Source organism: Phytophthora infestans, genomic scaffold (genome assembly GCF_000142945.1).
Source record: "Phytophthora infestans T30-4 supercont1.1 genomic scaffold, whole genome shotgun sequence".
NCBI classification, from domain to species: Eukaryota; Oomycota; class Peronosporomycetes; order Peronosporales; family Peronosporaceae; genus Phytophthora; species Phytophthora infestans.
The window spans coordinates 6,209,013-6,221,864 of NW_003303758.1; the positions used below are offsets into that span (position 1 = coordinate 6,209,013).

A 12,852-nucleotide genomic window follows, 5' to 3' on the forward strand; every position below is an offset into this window, starting at 1 on the left:
TTCATTTCGGACGACGAGGAAGAATCCAAGGAAGGGAATCCAAGTCCGAGACCTCGCAAACGATAACAGCACAGCGAACAACAGCTAGAATCAAATGCAGTCAGCTTGTCGCTTTTTTTTAATCTATTCTGCTGGTTGCTTGATGCCAAGTTTGCAGCTTTACTCAGACACACTGGGACCCGAGATGAACGAGTGCAGCGCAAAGAGCACGAAGAGGACGCCGCCTACAAGCGTCACGGTCCGCTCCGAGATGCGCGTGGCCAGGAACTTGCCGCCCACGACAGCGATGCCCGTGCACATCGAGTGGCCCAGGATAGCGCCGAGTGTCACGCCGAATGCGTCCTTGGTGGCCGACAGCGTCACCGTCGCGATCTGCGAGCGGTCGCCCCACTCGGCCAAGAACGTCATGAGGAACGTCTGCGAGAAAACCTGGATCATATTGTCCGTCGTGTTCTCCAGCTTGGCGTGGCCCTCCTCTGTGTTTCTGCGTAAATGAAAAACAGTGTCAGCTCTGTGTCGAGTGGAATAACAAGCCACCCGGCCCCATCCGTTCCGTACTCTGTGTCCTCGTCGTCTTTCTTGCCCATCAGTTTTTCCTCCACCTCGTTCAACTCGTCCGACGGGCCCCTAGAATCGACACACGACATCAGTTACTCATTCTTTTCACTCACTTTCCATCTCCTTCAACATCCTTACGCAGCGTTCATCTCCCTGGCGTCGTACAACATCTTGACTCCAAACACCACAAACTACAGCACGACCTTCATCAGCTCTCCTCCCTCCCTCAAATCTACTCAAAAAACAATTACCACACTCACCAATACGCCACCAAGGTAGTGTGTCAGGCTCGGGGGCAGGAACTTGGTGGCCACTACACCCATGACAACGGACAGCACCGTCATCACAATCAGCGCGCCGATGGCGCCGGCGAACACCACGACGCGGTCTTTTTTCATGCTCAGAATGGCCGCGATGAAGAAGGTCTTGTCGCCAATCTCAGTGGCCCAGATGGTTAGGATGCCGCTTACGAAACCGGACCAAAACTTCTGCGGCCCGCCAGTGCGTAGCTTGGGTCGGGCCCCGGTTCCCCACACAGCAGCGGCCGCAGCACCAGCGTCAGCCGGGAAAGTGCCCAAGAACGGGCCTAGAGCGTTTTTAATGGAGTCGGAGAAGGCTGCAAACTCCTGCTGATCCACGACGCCATTGTGGTCCGCGTCTGCGCGTTCGAAAGCATTCGAGCGTACGGCCGAGTTGACCACGGGCGCAGGCGTCACAGCAGCGTCTGCCTGCGCGCCATGTTGCTGCTCCGCTGGCTGGGCCACGACCAGGAATGCGAGCAGCGAGAAGGTTGCCACGAACTGGAAGAGACGCGACATATTCGAGTTGAGTTTGTGCCACGTAGAAGAAGCTAGCAGGCGCCAGAATTTGAAACAGAAATTCATGTGCTCTAGATTTCCTTACTAACGTATTCTTCCGAATAAAGGACCCCACTAAATAAAACATCCTGTTTAGCTTTTAAAAATACGTGATGTATTCCAATTAAAAGACTCTCCGAATTACATATTCTGCTTTAGGGTACTAGCACTTCTGTTAATTACCTGTACTTCAGTTCTAGAAATACCGGTAAAAGTATTTCCGGTATAATACACAATTTAATTTTTCAAAATACAGATGATCCCTTCCGTAGTCATAACGCCGAAAGACAATATTTATTCCTATCTAAGGGTAATCCTGGCTTCGCCAAACACACATTCTACAGTGCTTCCCGTGTGTGTTGATGAACCAACTGCTCACATGCTCTTATAAAAGCAAATTGCTTCTGTACGGGTGATGTAAATTGTGTTTGAGCCGGTATGGATTAACAATCACAGTCGGACAGACTATTATTTAAACAAACGCCATGTATTCTAAAATAATAATTTTTAATTACGCCATGTATTTTTAAATAATAATTTGCCCAGTATTAATACTATTAATACATGTACATGCTGGGCATTTGTATTAATAGCGGACGTCGTTCAAATCTGGACAATTAATCCCATGTGTCTGGGTGAAACGATCCCTGCCTGCCCCTCTGACTCAGAGGATCGGACTGCGAAGCCCCGCGCAGAGCGATGCCGGTAGGTATTTGCTGTAGGTCGTACGTACTTGTGCAGGTAGTTAAGACGACTTGGTTGCCACACTTGAAAAACGAATTTAGCTTGCGATGTTTCCTGTCAACTCGACGCATATGGAAGGTGGGGACACCATGCGGCCAACGGATTGCTTCGAGAGGGTATCTGACAAGAGAGGCATTGCATTGGAGTACTCTATCTCACGCTGTCACCGTCCGCCCTGTTGTTGTCCGGGTCCGATCGATGGCCTTACTTCTACAGACCATGCTGTTTCGTTCACTTGTTCGTCGTGAGTCACGGGTGGGGCGCTCAGTGTAGCACTCGAGCCATTTTCGATTTTGCCTCACCGTCGATATCAGTTGTTCTAGAAATTCCAACGCAAGCTGGTCGCTGTTAATTACAGAAAGATGAACATGGGAAGCAGGCGAATTGTGTCGTCACTATTGTGCATCCTGGTCGCACTACTAGTGATCAATCACGTGGTTAGCGCTCGCAGCTCGAACAGTACAACGACAGCTCCAACATCAACGACAGAAACCCCGACCGTGACACCGGCAGCTCCATACACATCCCATTCGTGTGCGAGTGTGGAAGAAGTAACCGAGACCCCGACAGGTACAGTCGCGGCAGCAGCAACCACATCCGCGGACACGGCATACATTTGCAGCGGTGATGAAGTAGCCCGGCTCACGAAAGTCAACGAGAACAACCCGTATCTAATGTCGGAATGCACCAACTCGGCCGGTATTAGTTCGTATACGTTTCCTTTCAATGGGGAGCTCAGCTATGCTCAAATGGTAGCCATGAGTTCCGGTAAACAGTGCGGATACTACTTCCGAGCGGTGCTGCTGGTGCAGCTTCAGGAATGTGTGGACGCCAACGTGTACATCCGAACGATAGCCGAGACCATCCTCCAGCTTGCCAACACCTCGGGGGACGCACCGACAGAAGCTGAGGTTAATGCAGCAATTGCAGTTCGCAAGGCCTACAACTTGGCTCTCCGAGACGGAGGTGGGTCGGCCACATACGCAGACACCAGCGGTGCGTCGACTTTAAGCTGGAGCATCGAGGGCGACAACATCGATACAACCGCAACGGCCAGCGTTACGGGTCAACTGCTATTAAGCACGGACTTGCAAGTCATCGGCACATACTATGCATCTCCTGATTCGTCTTCGTCCGCGTCTACCACCTCCTCGATCAAAGATTCAAGGACGCATGGACAGAGCGAGGAGAGCTCTGCTAAGAAAGAAGCTTCCTCGTGGCTGGTAGCGTTTGTAGTCATGGGCACAGCTTTTCTGTTGCACTCTTAACTAAAATCAATTTACTCCACAATTATCTATCAGAGCCTCAAGGACACATCTAATTCTACTCCTACACATGTCCGACGTGGTTCCGCAGCCTCAATTTGCTGTCAATTCTACCCGAATTCCGTTCATCGGCCAGCAGTGCAAGTATTACTACGTAGTACGTTTTAATAATTTAAGTACAGTGTTTACTTTAGTAGTAGTGTAAGCTACTACTACGTAGTACTACTGTAGTACAACGTCATTTGGAGGGAGAGGCAATCATAGTATTTACAGTACACTACTGTAGTATTTCTCCAGCTGTACTATCACCATTAAGTATTCTTAATAAGCATGCAATAGTGAAAGTACTAAAGAAAAAAACAAACTCTTTATTTTTCAGATCATCCAAGGTGGCGAGACATCCTGCTAACTATGGTCTCGGCAACTTGGCCATGCCTGCACTTGGTGCTCGGGACATGTCGAGTGAGCGAAGACGATGAGTTTTACCTCAAACGCCTTGGCGCACAAATTCATCAGTAGAATGGAAGAGAGGGTTTCTCCGTCTTCTCAATGAGAAATCGGAGGTGTGCAATGCTTACAAAGAAGCACGGACCTCAAGGGTGGCGTCCACCATGTTGCGCAGAGCAGCAATCGTCTCAGGCCACTTGCGCGTCTTGAGACCGCAGTCAGGGTTGACAACAACCTGCTCGGCCGGAAGAAGGTTCAGGAAGCTCTTAAGCTTCTTGACAATCTCCTCCTTGGGCGGCACCACAGGGGAGTGGATGTCGTACGTGCCCGGGCCCAGGTCACGCTTGTAACCGATGGACTTGAACGAGCGAATAGTCTCATCGTCCGAGCGCGCGTTCTCAATCGAGTTCACATCGGCATCAATGGCGTCAATAGCGTGCATGCAGTCCGAGAACTCGCAGTAGCACATGTGGGTGTGGATTGAGGTCTCGTTCTTGGCCACAGCAGTTGACAGACGGAAGGCGTCCACGGCCCAGTTGAGGTACTCGTCCTTCTTGGCAGGTTTAAGCGGCATACCTTCACGAAGAGCAGGCTCATCCACCTGGATCACGACGCACTTAGCGGTCTCGAGGTCAGCAACCTCGTCACGCAGACACAGAGCGAGCTGGAAGGCCTGGTCCTTGCGGCTGATGTCCTTACGGGGGAACGACCAGTTCAGGATGGTCACGGGACCCGTGAGCATACCCTTAACCGGCTTGGTAGTGAACGATTGGGCAACGACGAACTCACGCACGGTCATGTCGGCCGGACGCTCCAGGTCGGCGAAGATGATCGGAGGACGCACGCAACGCGAGCCGTAACTCTGGACCCATCCGTTCTGCGTGAAGGCGAAGCCGTTGAGCTTCTCAGCGAAGTACTCAACCATGTCGGTACGCTCTGGCTCGCCGTGGACCAAGATGTCCAGGCCCAGAGCTTCCTGAATGCCGATGTTGTAGGCGATCTGTTCGTCGATCTTGCCACGGTAGTGCTCCAACGAGATGTCGCCGGCCTTGAGCTTGCGACGCAGAGCGCGGATTTGAGCGGTCTGGGGGAACGAGCCGATGGTGGTGGTAGGCAGCACCGGCAAACCCTTAAGCTGCGAAGGGCGACGTTCAGCAAACGGCGAAGGGCGCTTGAAGTCTGCCTCCGTCACGGCGGACAGACGCGACTGCACAGCGGCCTTGGCCGGGTTCTTCTCATAGTAGATAGTCCAGTTCTTTTTAGCAGCGTCGATCTCAGCCTTAGCGGCCTCCTCGCCAATCTCGGCAATCTTCTTGACAGCCTCAAGTTCGTCAAGCTTCTCGTACGCAAAGCTGAGAACGCCCAGAAGACCGTCGGTCTCACCGGCGTTCAGAGCCGACTCACACTCGGTCGTGTACGGGACGTGTTGCAGCGAAGAGCTGGTCTGGATGGTCAGTTGCGAGTTCTCCGAGGCGGCGAGCACCTTCTTGATCTCGGCAACCTGGGACAGGATCGTGTCGGGGTTGAACTTCCACACGCTGCGGCCGTCGATCAGACCGGCACCGAGACGCTTGCCGGCAGGGAAGCCGAACTTCTGTAGCACCGACAGGTTGTCACCGCGGGTAAAGTCAAGCGAGATGGCCGACACAGGCGACGTGGCAAACCACTGGTACACGTCGTGGTTGATCTCCTCAAAGTATGTAGCCAGGTTAATGGCGAGCTTCTCGTGCTGAATGGCACCCTTCTGGTCCTTGGATCCGTAGACGGTGGCAAGGTGCTTGGCCAACTGATCGGCCTGAGTGCCAACGAGGGAAGGCTCGTGCACCTGCACCTCCTGCACACCTAGACCGGCGAGCTCGTTCAGCAGAGCAGTGTAGAGGGGCAGGACCTTGACCAGCAACTCGTCAAGGGTGGCGCCGTCGTACTTGCTCAGGGCCAGGTAAGTCAGAGGGCCGAGAATGATCGGGACCGTCTTGTTGGGGCCCACAACAGCCAAAGCGCGCTTGATGCTGGCCACATACGAGCCGAAGTTAGCCTTGGGCGTGGACTTGGCGTTGAGCTCAGGCACCTCGTAGTGGTAGTTGGAGTCGAACCACTTCGTCATGTCAAGAGCGGGGATGCCGTCAACGCCACGGGCCATAGCGAAGTACTGCGACAGACCGGCGGGCACCGACGCGAAGCGCTCTGGGGCCAGACCCAAGTAGTAGGTCCAGTCCAGCACGTGGTCGTAGAGCGAGAAGAGGCCAACACCCACACGGCTGACACCGGCGTCGATCTGCTTCTTCCAGTTGGCCTCCTCCACAGAGTTAGCAATCTTGTACAGCTCCTCCTCGCTAATCTTGTTGCGCCAGAACTTCTCAAGGGCGAACTTGAGCTCACGGTTGGGGCCCATGCGGGGGAAACCCAGCGTTGCACTGTCGACGGCGACCATCTTGATATATGTGTAGAGAAGGTTTACTGAACTGGGACGGACTTGCGTTGAGAAGTGCGCGCCAGAAAGCAAATGCAAGAATGAAGAAGGCGTTGAGATGCACTTGGAGTGTTCTTGTCACTTGGTGCCGCTACAGTTGCAGGAATTGATGGCTACGGAAAGAGATTGCGGTGGAAAATGGATCGTTGCAACCGGGCGGGATGACCTCGATGCGGGTCATAGAGCTACAAAAGCCGCCCAGCCCGTGAGAGCTGCGTGTTGCGCATGCGGTCACTGTCAATGCGCCGGAGCGTGCCGCACATGCCTTAACGATCTCTGATTCGCTGATCATAATTTGGACCAATCGTAGTAAATATCACTTCAACTCGGAAAGAAAATCAAATCCTGAAGCGGCACCTCCGAGACAACTGAAACATTCATTGAATTTCACCAATTCGTTTCCTCAAGGTGTCTGTATGAATGCGGCAAACGGGCTAGGATCTCTATCTAGTACAGTCGTCGGTGTGACGGATACATGCGTGCTTTCTCGGTCACTTTGCTGTCTACGACTCCTTGCTGGCCGGATCGCAGCCTCCGTTCACGCGATCGAGATGGACCAGGTCGAGGATCTGCCTAACGTTGCTCGTGGACGACAGCCACTCCTTGAACTTGAGCTGGATCACCACCTCCATCGTACGCTTCTTCGTGAGGTCAAACTCATCGCTGGTCACTAGTTGACGCAGAGAGTCCACCGTCTCGTACTGCTTCCTCACTGCTGCGACGTACTCGGGCGGGATAGGGAATGGCCGCTCGGCAGGACCCGCTCCTGCTGCAGGCTTCACTGGAATACACACATCGCGGAAAGTCTCGGGGACCTGAAGAGAAACTGGAGGCTTCTCTGTGTCGCTCATAGTGTCTGCGAAACAAAGAGCCAAATAACACGACTGTGAGCGACTAGCACGTTGCAGAAAGATTTTACAACTCATGCAGTCATACCTTTCTCGCTGTCCAGGTCTAGGAACTTGTTCCAGCTGCCTTGTGACTCCGTGTTATACAGGAATGGTACAGTGGACAGCTGCTGCTTCAAACCAGAAAACTTGGCGTTGTAGGGTCCCAGAATCACACCGACGTTTTCTCCACTAACAATAACCGGAGACAAAGTGTACACGTTGAGGCGAGTGTCCAGGCAGTTGCTGCAATTCAATAAACAGCTCGTTAGAAGATCGCTGTCCTGTGGGAAGTCCAAGCAAAAAGCTCTTTCGTACCTGACGCGGATGAGACCAGAGAGCGAAGTGAGCTGCACATTTTCACACCGTTCCATAGACAAAATTCCCGTGTTTGGTGCCGTAATAATACGGCAGTTCTTGCACGCTGAAATCGTCACATTTGTGTTAGCCAAAACGAAAAAAGGTTAAGGATAACTTTGGCGAGGATCATTAGCGTCATCGAATACGGAGCAGGGCATAGAGCCCACACAATGAAACAATAGGGTTGAAAGGATATCGAACAGGTCCCAGGAGGTAGATGTACGAGTCTTGGCACGAGAAAATGAGGACGTCCGGGCGTTGGCCACTGTCTTCGGACACTTTAAGCTCGTCTGCGCGCTTGATCACGGTAGTCTTCACGACCTGTGCTAGAATGGTAGGCCGGCCTGTTGCTTCTTCTTGAGCCCCAGCCATGTCTGCACTGCCATCCAAGGAAAAGTCATCTACCGGTAGCAGAAAAAAATAACATTATCGTCAGCACTGGGTCAAGCCTCCCTGCAAGGCAGAGCAACAAACCATTGAGGGAAAAAGCAGGTGGTGAAATAGCTGAGAGATTGTTTTGAGCTGTCGTGGAGGGAGGAGCCACAGAAAAACCCACAGGCGGATACATTTTCTCATTCAGTGACAGGTGAGTCTTGTAAAACCGGCAAACCTTGGCTCCATTTTCTACGTGAGGCGTGAAATCTTGAGCAGCATCAGTCTCTGTCATTGTATCCGGATTGTCAGTCTGTTCCCACGTAGGATAGCAAGAGCTCAGTCTTAAGTTCTTGTCTACGAGACTGACATCTCCCAAACACAGCAAGAAACCCAACAAATCAATCTGATCTGCGCTCACGACCGTCGGAGATTCGTCCTTCAGATCCACCGACGGATACAGTAAACCAAATAGATCCTCCAGCTTTTCGCGCACGAATGACAAGTAATACGAATCCGCTGTCGAGCGGTCTGCCATACCCACTGTATGCGGAGATTGAGGGGGAGGCGGACTGGCGCTGCCCCTCATGAGCGGGGACCCAACAGCACCCAGAATCGGCGATTTCGGCGCCGTCGCAGCAGCCACAGCCCCCGCAGTCTCCAGTGCGGCAGCAGCAGCCAAACTCTCGGCATGTTCGCGATACCACACTGCATTGTACGAGTCCAACGAGTATTTCGATCTCCACGAGTGCGGTTTGACTGTCTGAATGAACAGGAAAATGGCCATCTTAAATACAGGCACCTCCTCTCTCTCCAGACACTGGGCTCCATCCAGCGGGGCTATAGTATCCACTGTCTCATTCTTAACGGGAATCATGCGATGAAACTGCACCAGCAGCAGCCAGAAGGCCTTATAGTCCTGTTCTCTCCACTGGAAAATGCTCCCCACTGCGTCCTTCCAGACCGCAAACGTGACGGAACTCAAATTGTCGCTCTCCGTGAAAGATCCCTCCGTGTCCAGCATGACAGCGTCGTCGCCAGCTGCTGCATCTAAGGCTTCTCCATTGGCTGCTTGGTTCTTATTGTGTAGCGCATCTAGTGCCTTCTTAACGTTGCTAAGAGTAAGTGAGGCTGCGTATTTGGACGGCAGCGGCAAGAGACCGAGCTCGAACAGCTCCAGACGGAGCCAGATCCGCGGCATGTCGTCGCGTCGCTTCCTTTTCTTAGCTGGTGGCGCGGGGATAAACTCAGGGACGTCTCGCCCGCCAGTGGCTTTCCTCGTCTCCGCTGGCGTCTGCGTGACGGCATTAGCATCAGAACTTCCCACGGCCATCAACTTCTACAGTCTCTTCGCACCTTCGTGGTCAAATAAAAGCGCACCCCTTGATCCCGACGGACACAAAGTCGCAGGCGGGGGTTCTCCGGTCTCTTGGCTGGCTACTGCGGCGTTCGAGGGTCTCTCGACGCGGACAGGGAAGACGATCAAAGTGTAAAGGCCTTTGAGGCTGAAGCACCGCGGTGATACAAAGAACAAGATAAAGGGGGATTGTTCGGTTAGATTTGAAGTTGACCAATGGGAGAAGAGGAACAGTGACATGATCACTGGATTGGTAAAAAAAAGATTGGACAATTATTATCAGCTAAAACGACTTTACCAGAAAAAAACCAGGATGTCATAAAATGGCTGCACTACTTACTGACTGTAGACGGATCTGTCGGACGCCTGCGTGCACCGGCGGTTGCGCTGGAAGACGGAGTTCGCAATGAGCGACTGCTCTTGCGTGAGGTGGAACGTTTCCTCCGCCTGGTTCGATACCTGTATCAGCCGCGCGAATAGCGACGTCCGGTACTGTTCCGCGTCGCCGTCATCTTGATAGAGCGAGGACGATGCCGTCGAAGTCGTCGAGCGGGAACTACGACGCGACGTGTCCATCGCGTCCTTGTCGAGCGGCACGAGTTGATTGCTCTTCTTTCCAATCGAGTTGAGCACGTCTCGATATTCACCCAGCAGCGCGTCATCGTCTTCGTCCTCTGAAATCGACACCTTCTCCATGGACGACAAGTTGGAGGAGGCGCGGATGTCGCTGCGGCTGCTGAGGTCCTGCAACTGCGCTGTGATCTTGAGTGTGAAGGCGGTTAAAGAACGGTCGCTTCCTGGAATATCCACGTCTTCAGGCTCCTCCTCGACTTCGCAGAACGCGGCGTTCATGTTTGCTGTACGTCCTCCAGTGATAGTGAAGCCACTAGCTTCCGCCCGCAGTTTGTCAATGGAAGTCGAGTCCATCTTGGAGATACAGACACGGCAGAACTCCGCTCGCATCAGATGCGAGCTCGATGCTGTGTCACGTGCGAGGACATTCTCCTTCAGTCGACACTTTCTGCAGACGTATTTGAAGCTGCAACCTGCACATTCCTGCAGACTCTCAAAGAACGACGTGCTGCCTCGACACACGTCGCAGCATCTTCGAGGAGACCGTCGTCCCCAGCGTCCAGGTGGTGCAACGGCCATAATTTCGGCGAGTTTCTTGGCTCGAGTGCACTCCATCGCGTTGGCGACTGCCAGTAGCAGATCTGATACTGCCGGAGTGGAGAAATACGACAACGCTGCGGGGTCCATCTCACCTTGCATGTAGACGCCCACCAGATCGTCCTCCAGCTCTTCAAACACGTAGCAGAGCGACGCCTGCACACGCTTGTGCGTGGACTTATGCGGATATTCAGGTAGATCCACCGACTGCATGACATGGTAAGCCATCCGCTTCCCTGAGGTCTGGCGCACCAGCCCCATCTTGTCGAAGTAGCACAAGTCTCGGTTGCTTGCTACCGACAGCTTGAGAGTTGTCCACTTGACGCCCGTGAAGGCGTATGGCTCACACACTGTTTGTCGCTGAACCGTAAAGAGAACCGCGCTCTCTGCTAGCCTCGGACACTTGATGGCGTTCATAAGCAGCATCTCCTCTGTGTTCTGGCAGTAGATCCCCTCCATGATGTCGTCGAAGCTACCGCGTAGTGCTCCAACACACAGTACAGGAGTCTGTCCTGAAGGTGTAGACAAACGACCACGGAATAGCCGAACCCCGCGTCGTGATCGAAGACATTTCCATTGTGTCGGGTCGCTATCTTGCTTGGATGTGCCATAAGCAGCGATGGTGTCCCTCAAAGCCTTCTCAGCTCGGTCGTGATACCGGTCCAGTTGGGCAAGCCCTAGAGTAATTGTCGGGTGCTCCGCCCGGCGACTGCGGAGCGACATGGAGAGCGCCGGCACTGGGAGACGGCGCATGGAACGCTGCGAAGCTCGAGAGCGGCTTATGCTGGATCTTTGTTGGTGCGCCATCTAGGGGGCAGATTCGATAATGCCACACGCGAATGAATTCGTTTGTGGTGGGTGCAACATGGCGACATCCGAAGTCGAGTCTTCACGGAGTGGGCCACACAGACCGGGTGGTGGTGCTGTAGGTGGTCATTGCCGTAGAGATAAACTTAACTTAAAAGCAATAGCTTGAGTGTCAACACCTTACAGCGCTTGCATATACGTTGGCGACGCTGGCGAAAGCTATAAAGCTACGGGACTGCTTTGGTCTATCTTTTTCTTTCCCTTCAACGTGGATTGTATTTGGACCGACAATCCAGGTTGCAGTCAGATGGAGTCGGCAAAATGCACGGCAACGCGTGATGAGGCCTCGAGATGAGTGCAACGTTGCCCAGGCGTTATTAATACTGGGCCTTCTTCAAGTCACTGGCAGTGACTGTAGAAGCCTTTGCGGATAGGCAGCATAGCGTTTGTTGCCAGGCGAAAAATTCCAATCTGGAGCTCTCAGGTTACAAATTATTGCTGTCAAGAGCTAAGTCTTCGACTTGCTACTACAGTAGTAAGTCGCTAGTAGTCTGCAAACCAGCATTGTGCACCCTGGCTTTGACCGTGTACATGCACTACGTAGCACTCCCTGCAAAAGTTGCCTTGCATGACATGCATCGATCTTTCCCTTCTGAAAACAGAAACACATGATTCTCGAAACTCGTGTAGCCATTGCAAAGTCCCTGTAACTTCAGTGTTGAAGGCTTTCACACGGAAACAAGCCCTGTCCTGAACATTTGCATATTCTTGCCAACATGGACACGCAACTTCCCGTCTTCTCGGGCACATTGAAAGTCCACGCGTGCCACCTCTTCTGGTGCGTAGAATGCCCTTCCTTCTCAATTTATGACGCCCTCTAACACACATTGCTCCTTGTAGGACGAAGACACCCGTGCAGTTGACATACCACCGCCAGGATTATCGTCATGCACTGCCTGTGCTGCTGGTCCGACGTCCCGGCATTCTCGGCGGTGAGTTTCGCGTCCCTCTTGATCCGTGCATCCACCCCGTGCGTCTCCTGCCTATGACCAAGAGGATGGCATCAAAGCTGGAGTTTGGGCTCGAGTACGGATGGTACACCAAGCAAGTCCGTCTACGAGCACCTGACGCCCCCACGTATCGACAATGGACGAGTCTCGTGAGAGCGGCGCTGGAGTCAGGACGAAGGCCCCTTGCTAGCTGCGACTACACGATCACAGCTGAGCAGCCACGAGTAGACTTTGAGTGCTCCAGCCTCGCGTCAACGATGAACAGTAGCAGCAACGGCACTTCAAGATTCAACGCAACTCTCCGACAAAGAGTAATCGAGGATGAAAACAATGCCCATCTTGGTCATGACCTCCAACGCCGTTGCCATACGCCCAGCGACTTCTTCGTACTGCATAAAGCCGACTTTCAGCCGGATTCAAGGCTAAGCGATCAAGACCTCGACGTACGTTGCCCGAGTTGGTCCCTCTCTCTCTGCAGCATTGCAGCCGTTGGAAGCTGCAGCTGCGATAATTTTCGACGAGATTCCTCACCAGCAACAGTCAAGAGA

General features: G+C 53.1%; 6 protein-coding genes across 6 annotated transcripts; 2 read left to right on the forward strand and 4 right to left on the reverse strand.

Moving 5' to 3' along the window:
* Positions 1 to 87: 87 nt before the first annotated feature.
* On the reverse strand, positions 88 to 1,376 carry PITG_01070 (uncharacterized protein; the record flags this gene model as incomplete). Its single annotated transcript, XM_002909545.1, has 4 exons — positions 88 to 484; positions 559 to 627; positions 697 to 749; positions 819 to 1,376. The coding sequence occupies 4 exons, from the start codon at positions 1,374 to 1,376 to the stop codon at positions 160 to 162; spliced, it is 1,005 nt and encodes a 334-aa protein (XP_002909591.1).
* Positions 1,377 to 2,521: 1,145 nt separating this feature from the next.
* On the forward strand, positions 2,522 to 3,427 carry PITG_01071 (uncharacterized protein; the record flags this gene model as incomplete). The annotated part of the gene is made up of 1 exon (XM_002909546.1): positions 2,522 to 3,427. One exon carries the CDS (start codon positions 2,522 to 2,524, stop codon positions 3,425 to 3,427), a length of 906 nt encoding a protein of 301 aa, XP_002909592.1.
* A 351-nt stretch (positions 3,428 to 3,778) lies between these two features.
* On the reverse strand, positions 3,779 to 6,449 carry PITG_01072 (5-methlytetrahydropteroyltriglutamate-homocysteine methyltransferease; the record flags this gene model as incomplete). Its single annotated transcript, XM_002909547.1, has 1 exon — positions 3,779 to 6,449. One exon carries the CDS (start codon positions 6,300 to 6,302, stop codon positions 3,999 to 4,001), a length of 2,304 nt encoding a protein of 767 aa, XP_002909593.1.
* Positions 6,450 to 6,801: 352 nt separating this feature from the next.
* Positions 6,802 to 9,293, reverse strand: PITG_01073 (uncharacterized protein; the record flags this gene model as incomplete). Its single annotated transcript, XM_002909548.1, has 5 exons — positions 6,802 to 7,197; positions 7,278 to 7,474; positions 7,547 to 7,652; positions 7,756 to 7,989; positions 8,063 to 9,293. The coding sequence occupies 5 exons, from the start codon at positions 9,291 to 9,293 to the stop codon at positions 6,845 to 6,847; spliced, it is 2,121 nt and encodes a 706-aa protein (XP_002909594.1).
* Positions 9,294 to 9,610: 317 nt separating this feature from the next.
* On the reverse strand, positions 9,611 to 11,294 carry PITG_01074 (uncharacterized protein; the record flags this gene model as incomplete). The annotated part of the gene is made up of 1 exon (XM_002909549.1): positions 9,611 to 11,294. One exon carries the CDS (start codon positions 11,292 to 11,294, stop codon positions 9,654 to 9,656), a length of 1,641 nt encoding a protein of 546 aa, XP_002909595.1.
* A 776-nt stretch (positions 11,295 to 12,070) lies between these two features.
* PITG_01075 (uncharacterized protein) lies at positions 12,071 to 12,629 on the forward strand (the record flags this gene model as incomplete). The annotated part of the gene is made up of 3 exons (XM_002909550.1): positions 12,071 to 12,136; positions 12,202 to 12,453; positions 12,573 to 12,629. 3 exons carry the CDS (start codon positions 12,071 to 12,073, stop codon positions 12,627 to 12,629), a joined length of 375 nt encoding a protein of 124 aa, XP_002909596.1.
* Between the last annotated feature and the right edge of the window lie 223 nt (positions 12,630 to 12,852).